Raw genomic sequence first — 19,888 nt, 5'->3', positions numbered from 1 at the left:
AGAATGCTGAGAACTTACTGAAAAGTTTTTGAGACCCAGTAAATCTCTCTGCCAATGCAATAATCTGAATCAGACCAAATCAAACCGAATTAAAAAAGGCCCAGGTTTAATGGATACTAACACTCAAGTGGCCTTCCAGGCCCTCAGAGAGGAGATGGGAAAGGAAGACCAGGATATCATGTCTTTGTTCTAGGGGGGGCAGTTTAAATACCTGAGGTAGTGACTTGAGCATCTCTGGGAAGGGGGTTACCGGTTGGCAGGCTTTCTCAGAGGTGGAGTCTGGACAGAAGCAACTCCCGGGGGAGGGGCTTGGGATGGAGCTTTACACTCAAACATTACAGACTGTTTGGATATATGGATGCCAGGGGCTGAGGTGAAGCCTTAACCCAAACATTACAGACTCTTTGGATATAGGGGTGCCAGGGGTGGGGTGACACTTCAAAGCAAATATTCCAGACTCTTTGGGTATAGGGGTGCCAGGGGTGGGGTGACACTTCAAAGCAAATATTCCAGACTCTTTGGGTATAGGGGTGCCAGGGGTGGGATGACACATCCAGTTACATCTTGAGTCTGAAGCACAGGAAGAGACAACACTCAAAATGGCATGAGGCTTTGAGACTTCAAAGCCTGCCATGGTGATGTACTTCTCCAACAAAGCTGGACTTCCTGGAGGTTTCTAGATGGTGTGACCAACAGAGACCAAGTGTTCAAATGCATTAACCTGTGTCCTATGGGGAACATTCTCACTCAGCATTTCATTCCTTGATCTTCATAGGTTCTTAGCCATGTCATGCTGCAAAATGCATGTAGTTCAAAGTTTCCAAAACCCCTATAGTTTTTCACAGCCTCAACACTGTTTAAAATTCTCTTTTAAAATAAGTAATGCTGCACAGGTGTGTGGGTTCCCACGGGTCCGTTAAATGAAGACTCAGAGACACATGAGAATGAACTTCGGCTCTGTGGCTTCTGCGGGCTCAGTCTCTGTGAACTGAAGCACTTTCCCTTTGCCTCTTGGCATCCTTATTTTTTTTCCTATGTTTACACTTTAACTAGTAGATTTCCTTATCTCAAAACAAACTGAATGAAGTTTCCAAAACCACAATGCCAGGTGCAAATACCTGATTCATGAGGTCCCACGGTTTTCTGGGTTTCCTCTAAACCAGGTTTTGCATAGGCCTTGTATCCATGGGAAACTCCCAGACAAGATTCACACAGGGCAACAAAAGGTATCTGTGACACAAACGATGGATTAGGAGCTGAGTGAAAACTCCAACGCTAGGCCAGGTATAGGACAGCAGGGTTTCATCTCTAGTGGAGGTTGCTTGCTAACCCTCTGACTCCAGGCAGGCATGAATTTCTGCCACAGTCTCTTTTTTCTTTCTTGTTTCTTTCTTTTTCTGTTTTGGTGGGAGGTTACAAGGTTGGGGGTGGACTTGGGAGGACTGGGAAGTGAGTTTGATTGGTATGTATAATATGAAATTCCCAGATAATCAATACAATTATTATGTTGGAACAAAATTTAAAAAAATAAAGTCTCTTCTGAGTCTCAATGCAGCCTCTTAATTGTAATCTCCTATAAAATAAGAAAAGTACATATTTCCAAAATATGATAGCCTGCTGGGCATGGTGGCACACAACTTTAATCCTAGCACTCAGGAGGGAGAGGCAGGCAGAGCTCTGTGAATTCAAGGCCAGCAAAGGGTAGAGAGATCATATCTTAAAAACCAATTCTGTTTCTGTATTTAGCCATCTTGCTGTGGGGATCCTGTCTCTGCCTCTTGAATATGAAGATTATTGATGGCTACTACACCTGCCAAGGTTTACATGGGTTTTAGAGATCCCAGCTCCAGGCTTCTTGCTTCCATGGCAAGTGTGTTATCCACTGAGCTATCTTCCCCCTCCTGTATATGTCCATTTAAGGAACTATTAGCTGTTTCAAGGAAAGCTTATTGTTCAGAAGGACAAAAGTCAACTTAGAGAAGCAGAATTGGTTAACTCCAGATTCAGAAAGAGACCTTGCTGTTGTCATTTATAACGTTATAAATGATAACACTTGCCTCAGTGAATAAAGTGGAGAGAGATCAAGGTGGATACCTGCATCAGCTTCAGGCCCCAGGAATCTGTGTGGACTGTTTGAACTTATGACAGTTTCTTTGTTTGTAGATTCCTCTCTTTGGTGCTAAGACTATTGTCCAGAGAAGTCCTGATGAACCAGCACTGAGCAAAGCTGAATTTGTTGAGAAAGTCCGTCAGAGTAACCAGGCCTGTCATGATGGAGACTTCCACACAGCTATTGTTTTGTATAATGAAGCCCTGGCAGTTGATCCTCAGAACTGCATTTTATATAGCAATAGATCTGCAGCCTACATGAAAACCCAGCAGTACCACAAGGCATTGGATGATGCAATCAAAGCCCGACTCCTCAATCCCAAATGGCCAAAGGTAGCAGTTTTATTTACTTTCACAGAAGCATCTATTTTCATATTTTAGGATAACATTTCATTGATTCAGTGCAGATATTCATTCATAGAATCAATACTGCCACAAAATCTACAATGATCAAAAACCAGCAACCACCTTCCTTTTTAGTGGTTTTGTAAGTGTGGCTTCTGTCCATGTTTAATTCTTTCCCTACTTGTTTTAGATTTTGGTTTATCTTTTTGCTGAATTACAGGATCCATTCAGGTTTTAGATATCTTTTTTTCATACAAATGTTTAAACGTGGTAGAGTGATTGTATTTATCTCCTTCAATTTAAAATGAACTAACTTAGCCATGCATTGGTACATGACTTTAGTCCCAACACTTGGGAGGCAGAGATAGGCGCATCTCTGAGTTGTAGGCCAGCCTGGTCTCTCTTACACAGAAACCCTGTCCTAACCATTCCCCCCCAAAGAAGAATAATTTAATCAGGGAATTCTTCGCTAAAAAAATCATAATTAATTATATTCTTTTGAGCATTGCGTGGTACAAGTTGGTGATTTTATTTTTTTATAAAGATGCTTTTTAACTTAATGATAGCATTACATTATTATAGATGTATAAAATATGATATATATGAAGTTCCAGGACAGCCAGAGCTACACAGAGAAGCCCTGTCTCAGAAAAAAGAAGGAGGGGAGGAGAAGGAAGAGGAGGAGGAAGCAGTAGTTATGGAGGTAGTAGTGGTATTGGTGAGACTGGAGAGATGGCTCAGTTATGAACACTGGCTGCTCTTTCTGAAGACCAGGGTTCAGGTCCCAGCACTTGCAGTCCCAAGGGATCTGGCACCCTCTTCTGGTCTCCTTGGGCATGCATGAGGTGCACAGACGTCCATGTAGGCAGAACTCCTGTACAAATAAAAAGAAAAGATTTGGAAAAGAAAAAAATATATGATATATATGTATTCTAAGTTGAAAACAATTTAAGTGAAAAATAAATAAGCTGGGTATGGTCATCACCCAGCATTCAGGAGGCCAAGGTAGGAGGATCTTGAGTTTAAGGTTATTGTTTTAATAAAAACAAAACATAATACACATTCAAAACATAACAGCTTTGGTGGCCCTCAGGCTTCTATACTTAGTCTGGAAGTTAGACAGAATTGTTTAACACAAGCTGGGTATGGTGTTCAAGTTTATAATTCTAGCACTCAAAAAGAAAGATTTCATGTTTGAGGCTAGCATGGCTTGCATAGAAAGTTCTCTAAGACAGCCTGGGCTTTATAGCAAGCCTTGTGTTAAAAAACAAACAGATGATGACATTTATGGGTAGAGATGGCAGTTGTGACTGTGGAGGATAAAATTGGGACTTGGAATCCTAGAGGAGCCTGCAGTCCTGAGTTAATGTGAAGCTGAGTTGACCAGGTACACATATTTTTCACAGAGAATAGAGGGAACAGATATTTTTGACTGAACTCAGTCCCAGATATTTCCACCAATTTGATTAAAAGTTGACCTATGAAATTCGGAGGGTTACCTTTTCCTCAGATGGTTTGAAATCAAAGAGGCACAATTGATATAAAAAGACAAAGCAGCCAGAAAAGGAGATTGTTTGGAGTTGCTGGCTGATGGTTTCCACCCAGCAAGAAACTCTGGGGATGTTGACATCTCTAAATGCCACATGTCTCCTGCCTGATCCTGACCACAGTACTCAGTGTTGGGCACATCAACATTTAGGAGGTTCTAAGAGGGAACCTACTTTTGAACCTTTCTAAATACCTACATGTTGGGAGCTTCATATCCATGGAGTTTGATCCATTGACAGGGTCTTTCTTTGTATTAGGAAATAAAACTTTTTGTATCTGAGACTTAGAGATAGCAAACGGAGTGAGGCTGTATCTGGCTACCTGCAGAGGAATTTCTACTCTATCTCTCATGTTGTGCTGCCTACAAGATGTTGGCTTTCTATTCATTAAGTGCTCCAGCACACATATATAGAAGCCTGAGGGCCACCAAAGCTGTGTTGTTTCTGTGACTTCCCTCTGGATTCTGCCTTTCACAGCTTCTTAAAACTTTTTTTTCTTTAAGGTTTATTTATGTATACAGAGTTCTGCCTGCATATTTGCCTGCAGGTCAGAAGAAGGCACCAGATCTTATTATAGTTGGTTGTCAGCCACCATGTGGTTGTTGGGAATTGAGCTTAGGACCTCTGAAAGAGCAGCAGTAAGTGCTCTTATCCTCTGAGCCATCTCTCCAGCCCATGTGATGACTTCTTACAGTGTCATTATAATTCTGTTACCAACGCTCAGGGTCAGGGCCAGGTGTTTCCAGGTTGTTGGCTTTTTGTTCAACAGTGAAATAAAAGCCCACACAGATTTCACAGTAACTTATTACTTTATTTTAAACAAAACAATAGACTACATCAGAATATACTGCTAGAGAGCAGGGGGCCACACGAGTGAAGATCCTCAAGGCTTCAGGTTATTGCCTGTGGCTTATTTTTCTGAGGTCCAGATCAAGGAGGGGCTGGTTACTAAGGGACATAGTTTTGATGGTTCTCTGTTTTGATCCATTGGTTAGGTCATATCATAATTTTTCTCCTACACATTTCCCTTCCCCCAATGTATCAGATTTTAGGTATATACATGTCCATTTATATAGAAACATACGATTATAAATAGGGGATTTTTCGTGAAAGTTCCCTTTGGGGACAGCTTGCTTTACTGTGAGTGTATCCAAATAGGCCCCATTAGTCTTCCTGGACATCAGGAGAGTAAGAATGAGGAGTACAGGAATTTTTTTTGTTTGTTTGTTTGTTTTCCGAGACAGGGTTTCTCATTAGCTTTGGAGCCTGTCCTGGAACTAGCTCTTGTAGACTAGGCTGGCATCGAACTCACAGAGATTGCCTGCTTCTGCCTCCCGAGTGCTGGGATTAAAGACATGTGCTACCACTGCCCAGCTAGTATAGGACTTTTAAGACAGTACTTCCAATCTTGCTTACCAGCAAAGGAGTTACTGGAACAATGCACCAAACATCCAGTTTGACTGCAGTGGTGAAGAGGGCTTGTAACTGGAATGTAGTCAGTCTGACCTCAGAGGACCATCCGTGCATCTTCAGCCTGTGCAAGTGAGGCTTAGTGGGGGAAGATTCCATTTATGAAACTTTGTCCACTTTCAAAGTCTTTGTTGAACTTCTAGCCATTTTGATATGCAAATGTAGTTTCTGATGTCATTTTGGTAATAAAAGTATATCCTTTCTTTTAGTGGTTAAGTTCACACTTCCTTACCTGAGAAGTAACTGCTGCTTGGCATAATGCCCTTATTTGGGCAATGGTGGATACGGTTTAAAGTTCCTTTGTTATAGTCAGAATTGCTTTGATCTTGGCAAGTGCCTGTGACTAGTAAGACAGATTTTTTTCTTTTTAATTTATTATTTGTGTGTGTATGCATGTTCTTGTATGTCATTCACATGTGTAGAGGTCAGAGGATTATTGTAGAGTCAGTTCTGTCAACACAAAAGTATAACTCTTACCTCAAAGATAAGGGATAGTTTATTTTGAAGCCAAATATAAGTGATAATAGCTTAGGACCAAATACCACGTTCTAATAAGGTAGCAATTTCATGAACATTCTATACTAACAGAATAAAGAAAACTATAAATCAAGACTTTTTTTTCAGTACAACAGTGAGGACACTGGGTAGGTAAGTTCTAGCAAAGCAGGAGAGTTCTGCCGTAGACCTCAGATGCTGTCTGATGGTGCTCTTAGACCTTCTGTCTAAGGGGTCTTGATCATGTTTCTTTGCCAGTTAAAATGTTAAAAGGCAGGAAAAATGTTCCTGAAGCTGAAAAGCCAGCCTCCTCTCCAGGACAGGGTTTTAAGTCTTTGGAGTCTTCCCATCCTACTTCAGGGCTGGGCAGTTTGAAGAGAGACAGGTGGTTGATTGGTTCACAGCTGTTGTGCATATGTGCTTGAACTTGTAGGCCACTCCATCAGCAGGGGCCCTACTGACAGGAGAAAATTCACAAGTATTTTGTTTTAAACTGCCAGCCTTTTGTTCCAGATCAGGAGGGAGAGGAAGAAGCCAGTTATCTTTGAAGTTCACCATCTTTATCACCTACTCTCTGCTCTTCTCCCTATCTGTCTGCCTACCTCCTACTCCCTCACTTTCATTGGTGGAAACTAGGATTTTGGTAAGCTAAGATACCCCAAGGGGTTTTATCTGTGATGTTGGGTCCGACATAGAAGTGAGCAAGGAATGGCTATTTAGGGGCCTAAAAAAAATAGCAATTGGTGACCTACTTGCTTGCATTAGGGAATTCAGTTGCCCCAGACCTCTGTTCTGAGACAGACCCCCTTGTCCACAGACCAAAGGCCAAAACCAAAATAAAACGAAAACAGTAGCAATCACTACAAAAAAAAAAAGAAAGAAAAAAGAAAAGAAAAAAAAGAAAAAGAAAAAAGCAATTATAAAAGGTATTTATTAGGGGGCTGGAGAGATGGCTCAGAGGTTAAGAGCACTGGCTTCTTCTCTTCCAGAGGTCCTGAGTTCAACTCCCAGCAACCACATGGTGGCTCACAACCATCTGTAATGAGATCTGGTGCCCTCTTCTGGCCTGCAGGCATACATGGAGGCAGAACACTGTATACATAATAAATAAATAAATCTTTTAAAAGAAAAAAAAAAGGTATTTATTAAAGATAAATTGTAACCAGGCTGTGTAGCTACTACTCCGACCTCTACATAATCACTGAAGTTTTAATTAGCTGGAAAGATTGTGCTCAGAGAGATTCTTTCTGGGAATTTGTTTTTGTAGTTCTCTCCTTCCACCTTTATGTGGATTCCTGGAAATGAATTCAGTTCTTTAGGTTTGTGCTTTAGTAAGACAAATTTTCATAAAATTATGTGGTAGAAGATCTTAGCTGCAGGTGAATCAGAGGTCTATGTCAGGTCTGAAAGAAACTCAGGACAAGTGACTAACTTGTGCCTATTATTGTACCAAAGCCCCTGCTGGCCTCCAGGCTCACTCAGTACCCATGGCTCTTCTCAGCTCTTCTTACCTCACCCCTACCCCTACTCCACCTCAAGATCTCTCTTCCCCCAGCTTCTCATTCCTATGTAACTTTGCCATTCTTGCCATATATCATCTTGGCCCCCTGCTGTGGAACAATGGTCTTGTACCTTGTAATGATTTTTACTTGTATTTTAATAAAATGCTGATTGGCTAGTAGCCAGGCAGGAAGTGTAGGTGGGGTGACCAGGCAGGAAGTATAGGCAGGGCAATGAAAACAGGAGAATTCTGGGAAGAGGAAAGAATAAGTCTGCAGTCATCACAGGGGAAGTCAGACACAGAGGAAGCAAGATGAGAATGCCTTGCTGATGAAAGGTACCAAGTCATGTGGCTAACACAGACAAAAAAATAAGTTATAAGAGTTAATAAGAAGCCTGAGCTAGTAAGCCAACTAGTTTATAATTAATGTAGACCTCTGTGTGTTTCTTTGGGACTGAACGGCTGTGGGACCAGGTGGGACAGAAACCTCTGGCAACAGCTCCCTCTCTCTTGGTCCTCTTTTCTGCTTTTGATTCTTCCAGATGCTTCTGGCTGTACTTTCCATCATGTCTACAGTTAAAACCTTCCTTTCAACTATACCATGGAGTGCTCATGTCCTTTCTTTATACAGTATGTATGGAGAATCAGTTATCTCTTCTTCCACTTGGTGGAGGCAGGGTCTCACTGGTTCTGTGGTGTTAGTGTTGGGTATTCTAGGCTAGCCATGGACTTCTGGTGATTCTCCTGTCTTTGCCTCCCAGTGTGCTGTGGGATTGTTGGGATTACAGTGTTTCCAAGCAGGGATGAAGGCTTCTCTGTAGCTGGATAGATGGTGCCCGGCTCTAGTCTTCTCTGGCACACACACAGTAGTAGATAGTGAAAGGATAAAAAGCTGTAAAAAGGGTTCCTATGGTTGGCCCCGCCAAAGTATTTCCTCTGAGAGAATGTGCAGTGTGCAACAGAATTATTGCAAGGGGTTTATTGGGGGAGGGGAGAGTGAAAGAGTAGAAGGCCTTCTTGGAGTGGGTACATGAGACAGACAGACAGGAAAGCACGAGGAGCAAGAGCAAGAGAGGGAATTGATGATCAGGTCCTTTTAAGAGGTGTGCATGTCATGTAGTTGAAGGTGGAAAGGTGATGAAGTAGCTGCCTTGGTGGCCGAGGCAGGCTGACTGCTGCTGCTGCGTTTGTGGGAACTAACAGATAGAAAAAAGTGTTTTCTGTATACTTTTCTTCTGGGTTCCCTACTTTTACATTTTCCTGAATTTGACTGATAGTTCTCTTTCTGACTATATTATTTTTACTGTTATTTTGGAACCATTTGAGATTAAATTGAAGACAAATTGGCTTGCTACTTGTAAATCCTTCATTATATATTGAGAACATTCTGTTGCATAACCACAATGCAACCTTTAAAATCAGAACATTAACATTAATATAGTAATACTGTCCAATCTATAGACGCCATTCACGTTTCAGTGATTGCTTAAGGAATGCCTTTTATGAACCTAATTTATTTTCTGGCCCCAGATCTACTATTTGGAAAGAAATGTATCAGATGCTATGTAGTTAGACTATATTATCAAACATATGGCGCCTACCCACATTTTAAGTAACTTACTTGATGTACTAGATATTTTATCATTCATTGACTCTTACTTATAATTTACTTAGTTGGTGCCTTAACCTTAGACCACTATAGTAAAAAAAAAAAACAGGAACATGTATTTCTTGCCTTTTGATTTTGACTGCTTTTGCCCGTTCTACATGTCTAATACATTGGTGCTGGTTTGAAAAGCCTGGGAATCTCTTGACTCCAGGTCCGACCAATTTCCTTTTCTCTACAGGAATTAGCCATAATGTGTCAGAAAAGGGATTGCCTTTAGAATAATCTTATATGTATGACCAGCATTAGCGCTATAAGATACACACTGAAAAGAACGATAGACTGTGCTTTGTTCCGAATTTCCAATTAGGTGAATGTACTCGAGTTAGTTTGGATTATTGTTGTGCCTACAGTCTTTGTAATCATAGTATAAAGTCTCATTAGGTAGTGGCTTGTTACTTTACAAATGAATAACTAATAAAAATCATGGCCAAACTTTTGGGGCCAGTTGCAACTCTGAGGAGCAAGTTCATTGTGATTCTGATTATTGATACCCAGATGTAAACAAGTTAATATTTGGTTGGTTTCTGCTGGTTATTTTTCTATTGCTGTGAAGAGACGGCCTGACCAAGGCAACTTAGAAGGCATTTAACTGGAACTGGGGGCTTGCTTATAGTTTTAGAGGTGTGGCCATCTTCTGTCCACCCGCCAGGTGAGGATAAGACCACTGCCACAATTCTGGGGTCAAATCTGAAGCAAGCTTCATTAAATACTGGCCATGTCCATACCCAGGATTCCTAGAGAATGGCTGTGAATTACATTAGTTAGGCAAAAACGACAAGGCTATGTACATCCTGCCGTTGTCCAATTGGGAGAAAGCATACATCCTGATGTACTTCCTGCCCCATACCTCCTGCTTACATGTGTACATCCTGTGCAGTTGGGGCAACCAACCTTGATTCTGAAACTTCAAAGTCCATCACTAGGTCACACATACTAATCCTTTTCAGAACAGTTCTAATAACCAGGAACTAAGCATTCAAATATATGAGCCTTTGTGGGAGGGGTCCGTTGTCATTCAGACCACCACAGTTTCTAAAAGGTCTAAGAAGTTAGACGAGAAGGTGTTGTAAACTCTGGTTACACTCCAGTCTGTTTACATTCATCTTTCTAAAACAGCCAGTCTCTTGACTGGGGCTGTGTAAAATAAAAAATAAGTTACATATTTCTTACTCAGAGAGGCAAGAAGCAGGACACAGGGGCTGGAGAGATGGTTCAGTGGTTAAGAGCACTGACTCCTCTTCCAGAGGGCCAGGGTTCGATTCCCAGCACCCACATGGCAGCTCACAACTGTCTGTGACTCCAGTTCCACAGGATCCAACACCCTCCCACAGACATATATGAAAACAAAACACCAGTGTGTATAAAATAAAATAAATTAAAAAAAGAAGCAGGACACATACATAGTACAGGAAAACCAAAGTTCAGCCTTGTAAAAAGCTCTGTGTCAGACACGGGACTCAGTTATGGTCTTAGCAGGGACTCTGACCCCACCACATGGTGCCAAGCCTTGATATTTCTCCATGCATTGTCACCAAGGTTCTAAGTCTCAGCTGCTCTCTCAGTCCTCATGACTTCAAAATCTTGAGTCACCTGGGAGACACTTACACATGATCAACTTCAGTGATTGTCTCTCTCTGGCCCGCTGCTTCAGTGTGTTACCCCAGGATGCACTTCCCAAGCTTAGGCCTCCTTGATGCAGATTACTCAGCTACAGCTGACCAGTCTGCCCCAGCAAAGGCTTCACTTTAGTAGTCCTTGTCTCTTGTTACTCACAGATGACTCTTTAGTCCCAGCTGACAGTATCAGACTCTCAAATTTACCTTTGAAACTTTATAAAATAGACTTCCTGTCTACATTGGTTTCATAATAGCTTTTAAAGCTCTGAACACCAGATGACTTTTCTAGCCAAAAGTTCCAACGTCCTTCTTAAATCTTCCCCCAAACATGGTTAGGTCTGTCACAGCAATGTCCCATGAATCTGGTACCATAATTGATTTTACTCAAGAGTTTTCTGGAGGAACAGAACCGAAAGTCTGAAAAAATTTATCTCAGAATTTATTAAGTCATCTTTAAAATAGTAGCAACAGCTAAGTCACATACCTGAGAAGCTAAGGATTCAGTAGTTACTTTGTCCTTGAGTTCAGGTCCCTTAACAGTTAAAGTTTAAAGGGTAATTCTTCCACTCTATCAAGCCAGTTGCTTCAAGATTGTGGGGGAAATGGTCAGATCATTGGATTCCATGAGCATGGGCCCACTGCCACACTTCCTTAGCTGTGAAGTGGGTTCCTTGGTTTATTTCAGTAAGAAAAAAAAGCACTGTTCCCTCCTCAATGGAAGATGGAAGCGACTCATTGTAATCAACTTGGCGACGGGTTGCTGGATGGTCACCCTGGGGAATAGTGTCATGTTGGGGGCTCAGTGTTGGCCGCTGCTGCTGGTAGATCTGGCACCCAGCAGCAGCTGTAGCTGGATCAGCTTTGGTGAGTGGCAGTCTGTAACATGATGGGACCAGCTTGTTTGTTGTGGTGGTTTTTGTCCCTCCCGGTACCCCACAACTGTTTTAGCTCCAAAGAAAATCACACATAGGTCTCCATAAATTATAAGCTGATTGGCCCATTAGCTCTAGCCTCTCACTGGCTAACTCTCACATCTTGACTGATTTCACATTTTTTCTGATCTATGTTAGCCATGTGGCTCAGTACCTTTTTTTAGTGGGGCAGATCATATCCTGCTGCTTTGGTGGTCTGGGCAGGAGTGGGAGGAATCAACTTCCTCCTTCCCCGAATTCTCCTGTTCTCATTACATCATTTCTACTTTCTGTCTGGTTTTCCTGCCTATACTTCCGACCTGGCCAATCAGCGTTTATTTAAAACATGATTGACAGAATACAGACAATTCTCCCGCAGCAGTCCATGTTATTGATTCATAATGTCCATCTCCTCTACCATGGCCTCTTTGTTCATGGGTCCATTGTGCAATGACAGTCATGGTTAGGGACAAAAGGCTGGCTCTCCACAGAAGGGGTCATCCTATCTGCTTGATTATTAAACCCTTCCTCTTCCAAAGTTACTCTTTAATAAGCATTTATATGGAGCACAAGTATCTTCACATCCTTTGCCCATTTGGAGAGATCTGCTCACATACTTCTTCCCCAAATATCTTTCTCACCAGTTTTCCAATCATGCTCCTTCCAGTTGCTGGCCATCCAGCCAAACCATTGGTTACAGCCCATGAATTAGTGAACAATCACACATCTGGTTATTTCTTATTCCTAATGAATCTACAACTATGTGCACTGCCTGAAGTTTTACCTACTTTGAACATTTCCCCCCTCTGCAGTCTTTCAGGGTTTTCCTAGAAAAGAGCTAGGAAATGCTAGGATGCTGCAGTTCTGACTGTCCTGGAACTCACTTTGTAGACCAGGCTGACCTCAAACTTCATGAGATCTGCTTGCCTCTGCTTCCCAAATGCTGGGATTAAAGGTGTACCACTACCCAGCGGTAGCTATTCACTCTGGGTTTGTGTAGTAGGAAGAACCATCAGTTAACTGTGCCCCAGTCTCTCTTCCTCAGCCATCTAATCTATAGGCCACACTCCATAAACCAGTAGGTGAATGCTGTTTGGAGCCTTTGGCAATCCCATAGGATTTTGGAGCCAGGCCATCTTTAGATAACTGTTCTTTTGAGAGCCAACTCTTGACCTGTTAATGAGGCCTTAGTGAAAACTGAACATTTGACCATGAGTTACCAGGTCACCTTGCAGCCTGAGCTGCTCTTTCTTTTTATTTATTTATTTATTTATTTATTTATTTATTTATTTATTATGTATACAACATTCTGCCTCAATGCATGCCTGCACACCAGAGGAGGGCGCCAGATCTTAGTACAGATGGTTGTGAGCCACCACGTGGTCGCTGGGAATTGAACTCAGGACCGCTGGAAGAGCAGCCAGTGCTCCTAACCTCTGAGCCATCTCTCCAGCCCTGAGCTGCTCTTTCTGAACAGAGTGTTATCTCACCCACCAAGCCCTAAAGTCAGATATGTACAGCAACTGTTCAACAAATCAAAGTGGTATATATGGTATATATTTGGCTGGAGCAGGTCCTAAGGGAACAAGTACATTACATGAAATTGCTCAAATATTATGGTTCCTATTCCTATCACAATGACTTTTATCTCCAAGCATCCATCTGTCCGTGGAAGCACCACCCCCAAGTGAACTTGGCCCTCCCATATCATCATCTATCCAGAAATGACCTACAGGCTTTCCTCCAGACAGTCTGATGGAGGCATTTTCTCAATTGAGGTTCCTCTTTCCAGGTAACTCTAGCGTGTGTCAAATTGACAACACTCATAGGCTCATGTATTTGAACTCTTGGTCCCTAGTTAGTGGTGCTGTTTGAAGAGGTGTCTGTGTGGTCTTGTCAGAGGAAGTGTACCACCAGAGGTGGGCTTTGATTTTTTGCTTGTGGTTCAAGAACTCTCAGCTTCTGTTCTTGCTGGCTGCTTGCTGCCATGTTGGGCTTGTTGTATTGTAGCTTTCTGGGAAAGTAAGCCTAAATAAACCCATCCTTGGTCATGCTGTTATCACTGGAACAGAAAAATAACTAATACAGCATTCTTATCACCAGTTAAAGTCTCAGTATCAAAAATGTTGCTTGTTTGATGTGAATCATTGGGTACCCTTGGTTTTTAGATCCCTCAATGGGCTGGTTACTTTGATTATGTAGATCCTTCAGAATTAGACTGTCACGGTACAGGTTTATGAAATATTGTGTCAAATTGATTTTAAAAACTGTAAATGGGATCATCATAAGTACAGAATTCTTTTCAAATAGAGAAGAAATTAAAAAGTGACTTCAAAGGATTGGTTAACAAAGGGTCACTATTTGAGAATGTCCTCCCTACCTACTAGATAATAACACAACCAATTGCTTATATAGGCTTGATTTTTTTTTTTGAGACAGGGTTTCTCTGTGGTTTTGGAGCCTGTCCTGGAACTAGCTCTTGTAGACCAGGCTGGTCTCGAACTCACAGAGATCCACCTGACTCTGCCTCCCAAGTGCTGGGATTTTTTTGTTTTTGTTTTTTGTATAGGCTTGAAAATATAGACAAAATCTTTCAATTATGTGGAGATAAAAGGCTTGTTTTTACTTTTAAAAAATAGGAGAATTTTATATGGCTTTTTAATGCTATGTTCAAGTTTAATACAATTTACTCTTTAAAAGAGTGAGGTATGCACTTTTGTCTAAATCCTATGTGGTTTTATTTATTTTTGTTGTTTTTGTTTTGTTTTGTGTTGTGTTTTTGAGACAAACTCTAGTATATTGTCCGGGCTGGTTTTGAATGAATGGTTTAAGCAATTCTCTTGGGTTAGCCTCCTGAAAGCACTGCAGATATAGGCGTATGCCATAGTGCTTTGCTTCTGTGTAGTTTTGCAGATTCATAGTAGCATAGAGATATAGTTTTGCTCTGCTATTATTAATTTGTAAGAGTCTCACATGTGTTTGTAATGGCAGTTTTTACTGAAGACCTCTTTGTAGTAACAGGTTAAGTAGTGAGTCTGTTGTTATTGTTTGTGATACTTGGGATTGAACCTAATGTCTCACACGTGGTAGGCAAACACTCTACTGCTGAGCCACATCTACATCCAAAGTTTGCCTTTTTATGTCCAAGTGGATAGAGGACCTTGTGCTCTCTCTTCATGTTTCATATACTCTATAATTTTATGACAGTATTTGGTAAATAGTTGGATAAATAGCACTGTATCAGCTATTTCTTGATTATAAGCAATTGCACATTTTTATCTGGGTATGCTAGCACGTGCCTATGACTTTGAGCACTTAGAGAGCTAAGACAGAATGAGTATGAAGTCAGCTTAGCACTGGCGGAGGCTGCTTGTTTGTTCCTGGCTGCCCAGACCTGAAATAATCACACAGAAACTATATTATTTGCAATACTGTTTGGCTAATGACTTAAGAGTATTTCTAGCTAGCTCTTACCTCTTAAATTAACTCATTTCTGTTATTTTATATTTTACCACAAAGCTCGTGGTTTATCAGCAAGGTTCTGGTGCATCTGTCTTCTGCTGTGGCTTCATGGTTTCTCTTTGACTCTGCCTTCTTTCTCCCAGCATTCAGTTTAGTTTTCCTGCCTAGCTCTATTCTGCCCTGTTATAGGCCCAAGCAGCTTCTTTATTCATTAACCAATAAAAGCAACACATACAGAAGGACTTCCCACATCAGTCTAGGTTACATAGTAAGTACCTGTATTAAACAAATGCAACTGAACCAAAAATGTAGTACATTTGAAATTTCTCTTTAGACATTGTATCTGTTTCTGTAGTACTGTTTACAATGTCCAAATTATGTTTTTATTATTTTATGTTTTCTCTTTGGTCCAACCTTATGAAACCAACATGGTGGATTTTTTTTCCTTGTTGTACAGATAAAGAAAACTGAGATTAGGAGGGAATGTGGTTTAACAATTGATATTTGTGGAAGTTCTTTGTAAAATATAAAAAAGCTAAAAACATGAATATTGTATTTCTGTACATTGGGCTGTTGTTAAACTTAGTCTTATTTTAAGTCCAGTATTCTTAGTCCCTGTGTTATATATTTTTTCTATATAAGTAGATCATATTAGTTGTCATATTATTAGTAAGAACTTTGTAGTTTTGTTGGTATTCACTGTGAATTGGAAATAGTGCAGTGTGTTTTACAGTATATTTCTTGATCAGGTCTCTGTTTCTGCCTAAATATTGAAGGTAAGTCTTAGCCCCTTTCACTGGTCACATCTTAGTTTAGGAAATAGTGATGGAATTATATTTAGATATCAAACTAAAATACAAACTCAAACTTTTATGTATATAGTTTCTTTTGTAGGGATTTGGGTATTTTTATAACGAAGTGGTATAAGCTAAATAAGACGGGAATGGCATAGAAAGAATGATAGGTACCAGGGTGTGAGAGAATGAGGAGAAATAACGTCGTTTAGTAGGTGCAGGTTTCATTTCATAAGATGAAAAGTTCTGGGCTTGTACAGCAAACATGAACATAAGATTACAGAACCCAGTACTCGAAACTGGCAAAGATGGTGAGCCTTGCCTTACCGTGTTTTTATGACAAACCAATTTCAAAAGGTATAAAACACATGCTGTTTAACAGATGCTCAGAACCTGCTACCTAGAATGAGAAATGATAATGTTTTCTTTGCAGTGATTATTTGTGAAATATATTATAACTGCATCTTAGTATTATTCTTGATATAAAAGCCTAGATGGTTCTGGAGCACAGATAATCCTCATACATTAATTTTTGCATTGTTTCTCTACTTTGTTTAATTAATATGGTGAGCAGTATTCTCATACAGTGCCTTTTCATTTTGATTTCACTACTAAGAGAAAAGATTTATTATGTTTAATGATTCTTCATTGTTTTCACCCAGGGCTTCCCTTCCAGATGTCTGCCTGGCATTCAGTGTAATCTACTTGGAGATATTGCAGCCTCTGCAGAGTTAATAAATGATTCAGTGACTAGTCTAAAATCTAGTGTAGTAACTTCTGTAACTTCCCGGTATTATGCAGTAGAGCTTCACTCTCTTCACCTGCCATTGAGATGTCAGTGGATGCTGTTGCTTTATCCTTTAGTCTGAGGATAGAATTAAAAGCAACTTTTCACTATAAAGTAATTTATTAAAAGGAAAGCTCCCCAGATAATAGCTTTTTTAAGTATTAATTTTGTGTTCGTGCTACATATTAGGCATTCAAAGGAATTTAAATCAGCAGAGGTGTACTATATAACTTAATTTTTTAGAGTTTTTATTAGCATATATTAATTATCCACAGTAATAGATGTCATTATGACATTTCTATTCATATATATGATGTAGTATGATTAGTCAGCCCCAAGACCTTTTCTTGGCCCCCTCCCTCTCCCACCAATTCTTCCCACTTTCCAATTAGTCCCTGTTTAATTTCATGCCATTGTATGTGAATCAGTGAGTTAAATTAGGAATACCTGCTGGACTATGAGTGAAATAACATACCAGAGGCTGCATGACAACACATTGAACGGTCTAATCTTGTGCTGCAGGCATTCAGTGTAATGGCCACAGCAGCCTGGGGGACAGCAGTATGAACACTTCGCCTCCTTCCTGGGGCTTTCCACTCTTTCTGTGCTGTGATGCACATCGTAGAGCTTTAAATAATGCTTCTTCTCACTTCAAATAAAATTCTTACCATGACCCAAGAAAGCCCAAATCATGACCCAAAGATTTGGCATCTTTGATTTGTCTTTGGTCATGTTTGTCTGTCATACTCCAATCACAGTCTTCTCTCTCTCATCTCTCTTTTTTCCTGGGCCATGGGTATTTTTATTTCTTTGTCACTTTAATCCTATTGAACTTGCTCCCTGTAATTGTCTTTTCCTCATTATGGTTACAGCAGCTACTTTATATTTAGACACTATCTTAAATATTGCTGTATGATACAATGTAACTATTTAACCCACGGTTAGTCTTTTGTTGTTATATTTAAATGGGTTTTCGCTACAGCTCTTTTCTTAAAAAAAATAAAGATTGTGAGTGTGTATGTGTGCCTGTGTATGTGTGTGTGTGTGTGTGTGTGTGCGCGCGCATGCGTGTGCTTGCTTGCTTGTGCATGCATATGCGCTTGAAAGGGGTGCTCAGATTCCTTTGAGTTGGAGTTGCAGGTAGCTGTGAGCTTCCAGATACGGGAACTAAGAACTGAATTTGGGTTCTTTGGTAGAGCAGCAAGTGCTCTTAACCACTGAGCTATTTCTCCATCCCTCTATGGCTCTTTTTACTATTCTATTTTGTTTCTTGATCATCTTCTTCTCCTTAGAATATATGTTCCACAAGAGTGGAAAACTTTTTCTCTCTTTTATCTGTATATCTTGTGTCTCTCACAATAAATGTACTAGATCTTACTAGTTTATTGAGCAAATAATTGTGTCTTTACTGTGTCTTGCTAAGTGCTTGCACATTACCCAGTGTTCTATGGAAGAGCAGAGTTTAGTCAGGGAGATTGACAAAACAATAACTGTAATGTGAATGTGTTAAATCCCATGACAGAGGAATCTATTATATGCAATGGAACCACACATGAGAGAGAGTATCAGTTTTTTCTAGGATAGGTCAAAGAGATGAATTAATGTATCAGCGCTTTACATTTTATATTAAGTTGTTCTCTGGAGGCACTTTGCTGACTAGTTCTGGACTTTACTCACCATTGATGTTTACTTTTCTAAAGAATCTTTTTAAGATTAATCATTTCAGGGCCAGGCCTGGTGGCGCACACCTTTAATCCCAGCACTTGGGAGGCAGAGGCAGGCGGATCTCTGAGTTCAGGGCCAACCTGCTCTACAGAGTTCCAGGATAGCCAAGGGCTACACAGCAAAACCCTGCCTTGGAAAACCAAAAACCCAGAACCAAAACCAAACAAAACAAAATCCTTTGATCTTTCTTAAGTGCTTTGAAAATGTAGGATGCTGCATGCAGGAAAAAAGAAAAAGAAAAAAAAATGTACAGACATGCAGAAAAAATAAAAAAAAATAGAATGCTGTATTTTTTTTTGTAAATTTATTTATTTTTTATGTACCAATCCTAGTTCCCCCTCTCTCTTCTCCTCCTTCTCTTTTCCCCACTCCCATCTGCTTCTCAGAGAGGGTAAGGGCTCCCCTGGGAAGTCAACTAAGTATGTCTGATCACTTCGTTGAGGCAGGACCAAGCCCTCTCTCCACCACATGCCTGTGCCTAGGCTGAGCAAGGTCTCTCTCCATAGAGAGTGGGCTCCACAAAGTCAGATCATGCATTAGAGTTAGATCCCGGTCCCACTGTCGGTAGCCCCATATACTGACCAAGTCACCGTCAGCTTTTTCTGTGGGTTTCCCCATCATGGTCTTGACCCCTTTATCACTCCTTCCTCTCTTTGATCATTCTCCAGCAACTCGGCCCAGTAGTTGGTTGTGAATCTCCTCATCTGCTTCCATCTGTTTCTGGAAGAGTTGTGGACTGTAGGCTGATTATCTTTTGCTTTATGTCTGGTATCCACTAATGAGTGAGTAAATAATATATTTATCTTTCTGGGTCTGGGTTACCTTACTTAGGATGGTTTTTTCTAGTTCCATCCGTTTGCCTGCAAATTTTAAGATGTTATTGTTTCTTACCACTGAGTAGTACTCCATTGTGTAAATGTACCACATTTCTTTATTCGTTCTTCAGTTGAAGGGTATCAGTTGTTTCCAGGTTCTGACTATTACAAATAATGCTGCTATGAACATAATTGAATATATGTCCTGTGGTGTGAGTGTGCATCCTCTGGGTATATGCCCAAAAGTGGTATTGCTGTGTCTTGATGTAAATTGATTCCTAATTTTCTGAGAAATAGCCATACTAATCTCCACAGCGGCTGTACAAGTTTACACTCCCACCAGCAATGGATGAGTGTTCCCCTTACTCCACATCCTCTCCAGCATAAACTGTCATCAGTGTTTTTGATCTTTGTCATTCTGACAGGTGTAAGATGTATCTCAGGGTTGTTTTGATTTGCATTTCTCTGATGGCTGATGATGTTTAGCATTTTCTTAAGTGTCTTTCAGTCATTTGAGATTCTTCTGTTGAGAATTCTGTTTAGATTTGTACCCCATTTTTTAATCGGATTATTTGGTAGTTTGATGTCCAGTTTATTGAGTTCTTTGTACATTTTGGAGATCAGTCCTCTGTCAGATGTGAG

The 19,888-nt window shown here is 40.5% G+C and overlaps 1 protein-coding gene across 2 annotated transcripts in view; it reads left to right on the top strand.

The window, feature by feature from the left end:
* Window positions 1–19,888, top strand: part of Ttc28 (tetratricopeptide repeat domain 28) — a 533,351-nt gene that overhangs the window by 32,456 nt on the left and 481,007 nt on the right. For both annotated transcript variants that reach the window (XM_075983715.1, XM_075983723.1), the window contains exon 2: window positions 2,164–2,442. In XM_075983715.1, the coding sequence (XP_075839830.1) occupies window positions 2,164–2,442 (279 nt within the window). The remainder of the gene's footprint in view (window positions 1–2,163; window positions 2,443–19,888) is intronic.

This window comes from Microtus pennsylvanicus, chromosome 1 (genome assembly GCF_037038515.1).
Source record: "Microtus pennsylvanicus isolate mMicPen1 chromosome 1, mMicPen1.hap1, whole genome shotgun sequence".
In the NCBI taxonomy this organism is placed as follows: Eukaryota; Metazoa; Chordata; class Mammalia; order Rodentia; family Cricetidae; genus Microtus; species Microtus pennsylvanicus.
Note: the sequence above shows the minus strand (reverse complement) of the source record. Positions and strands in the feature narration are given on the sequence as shown.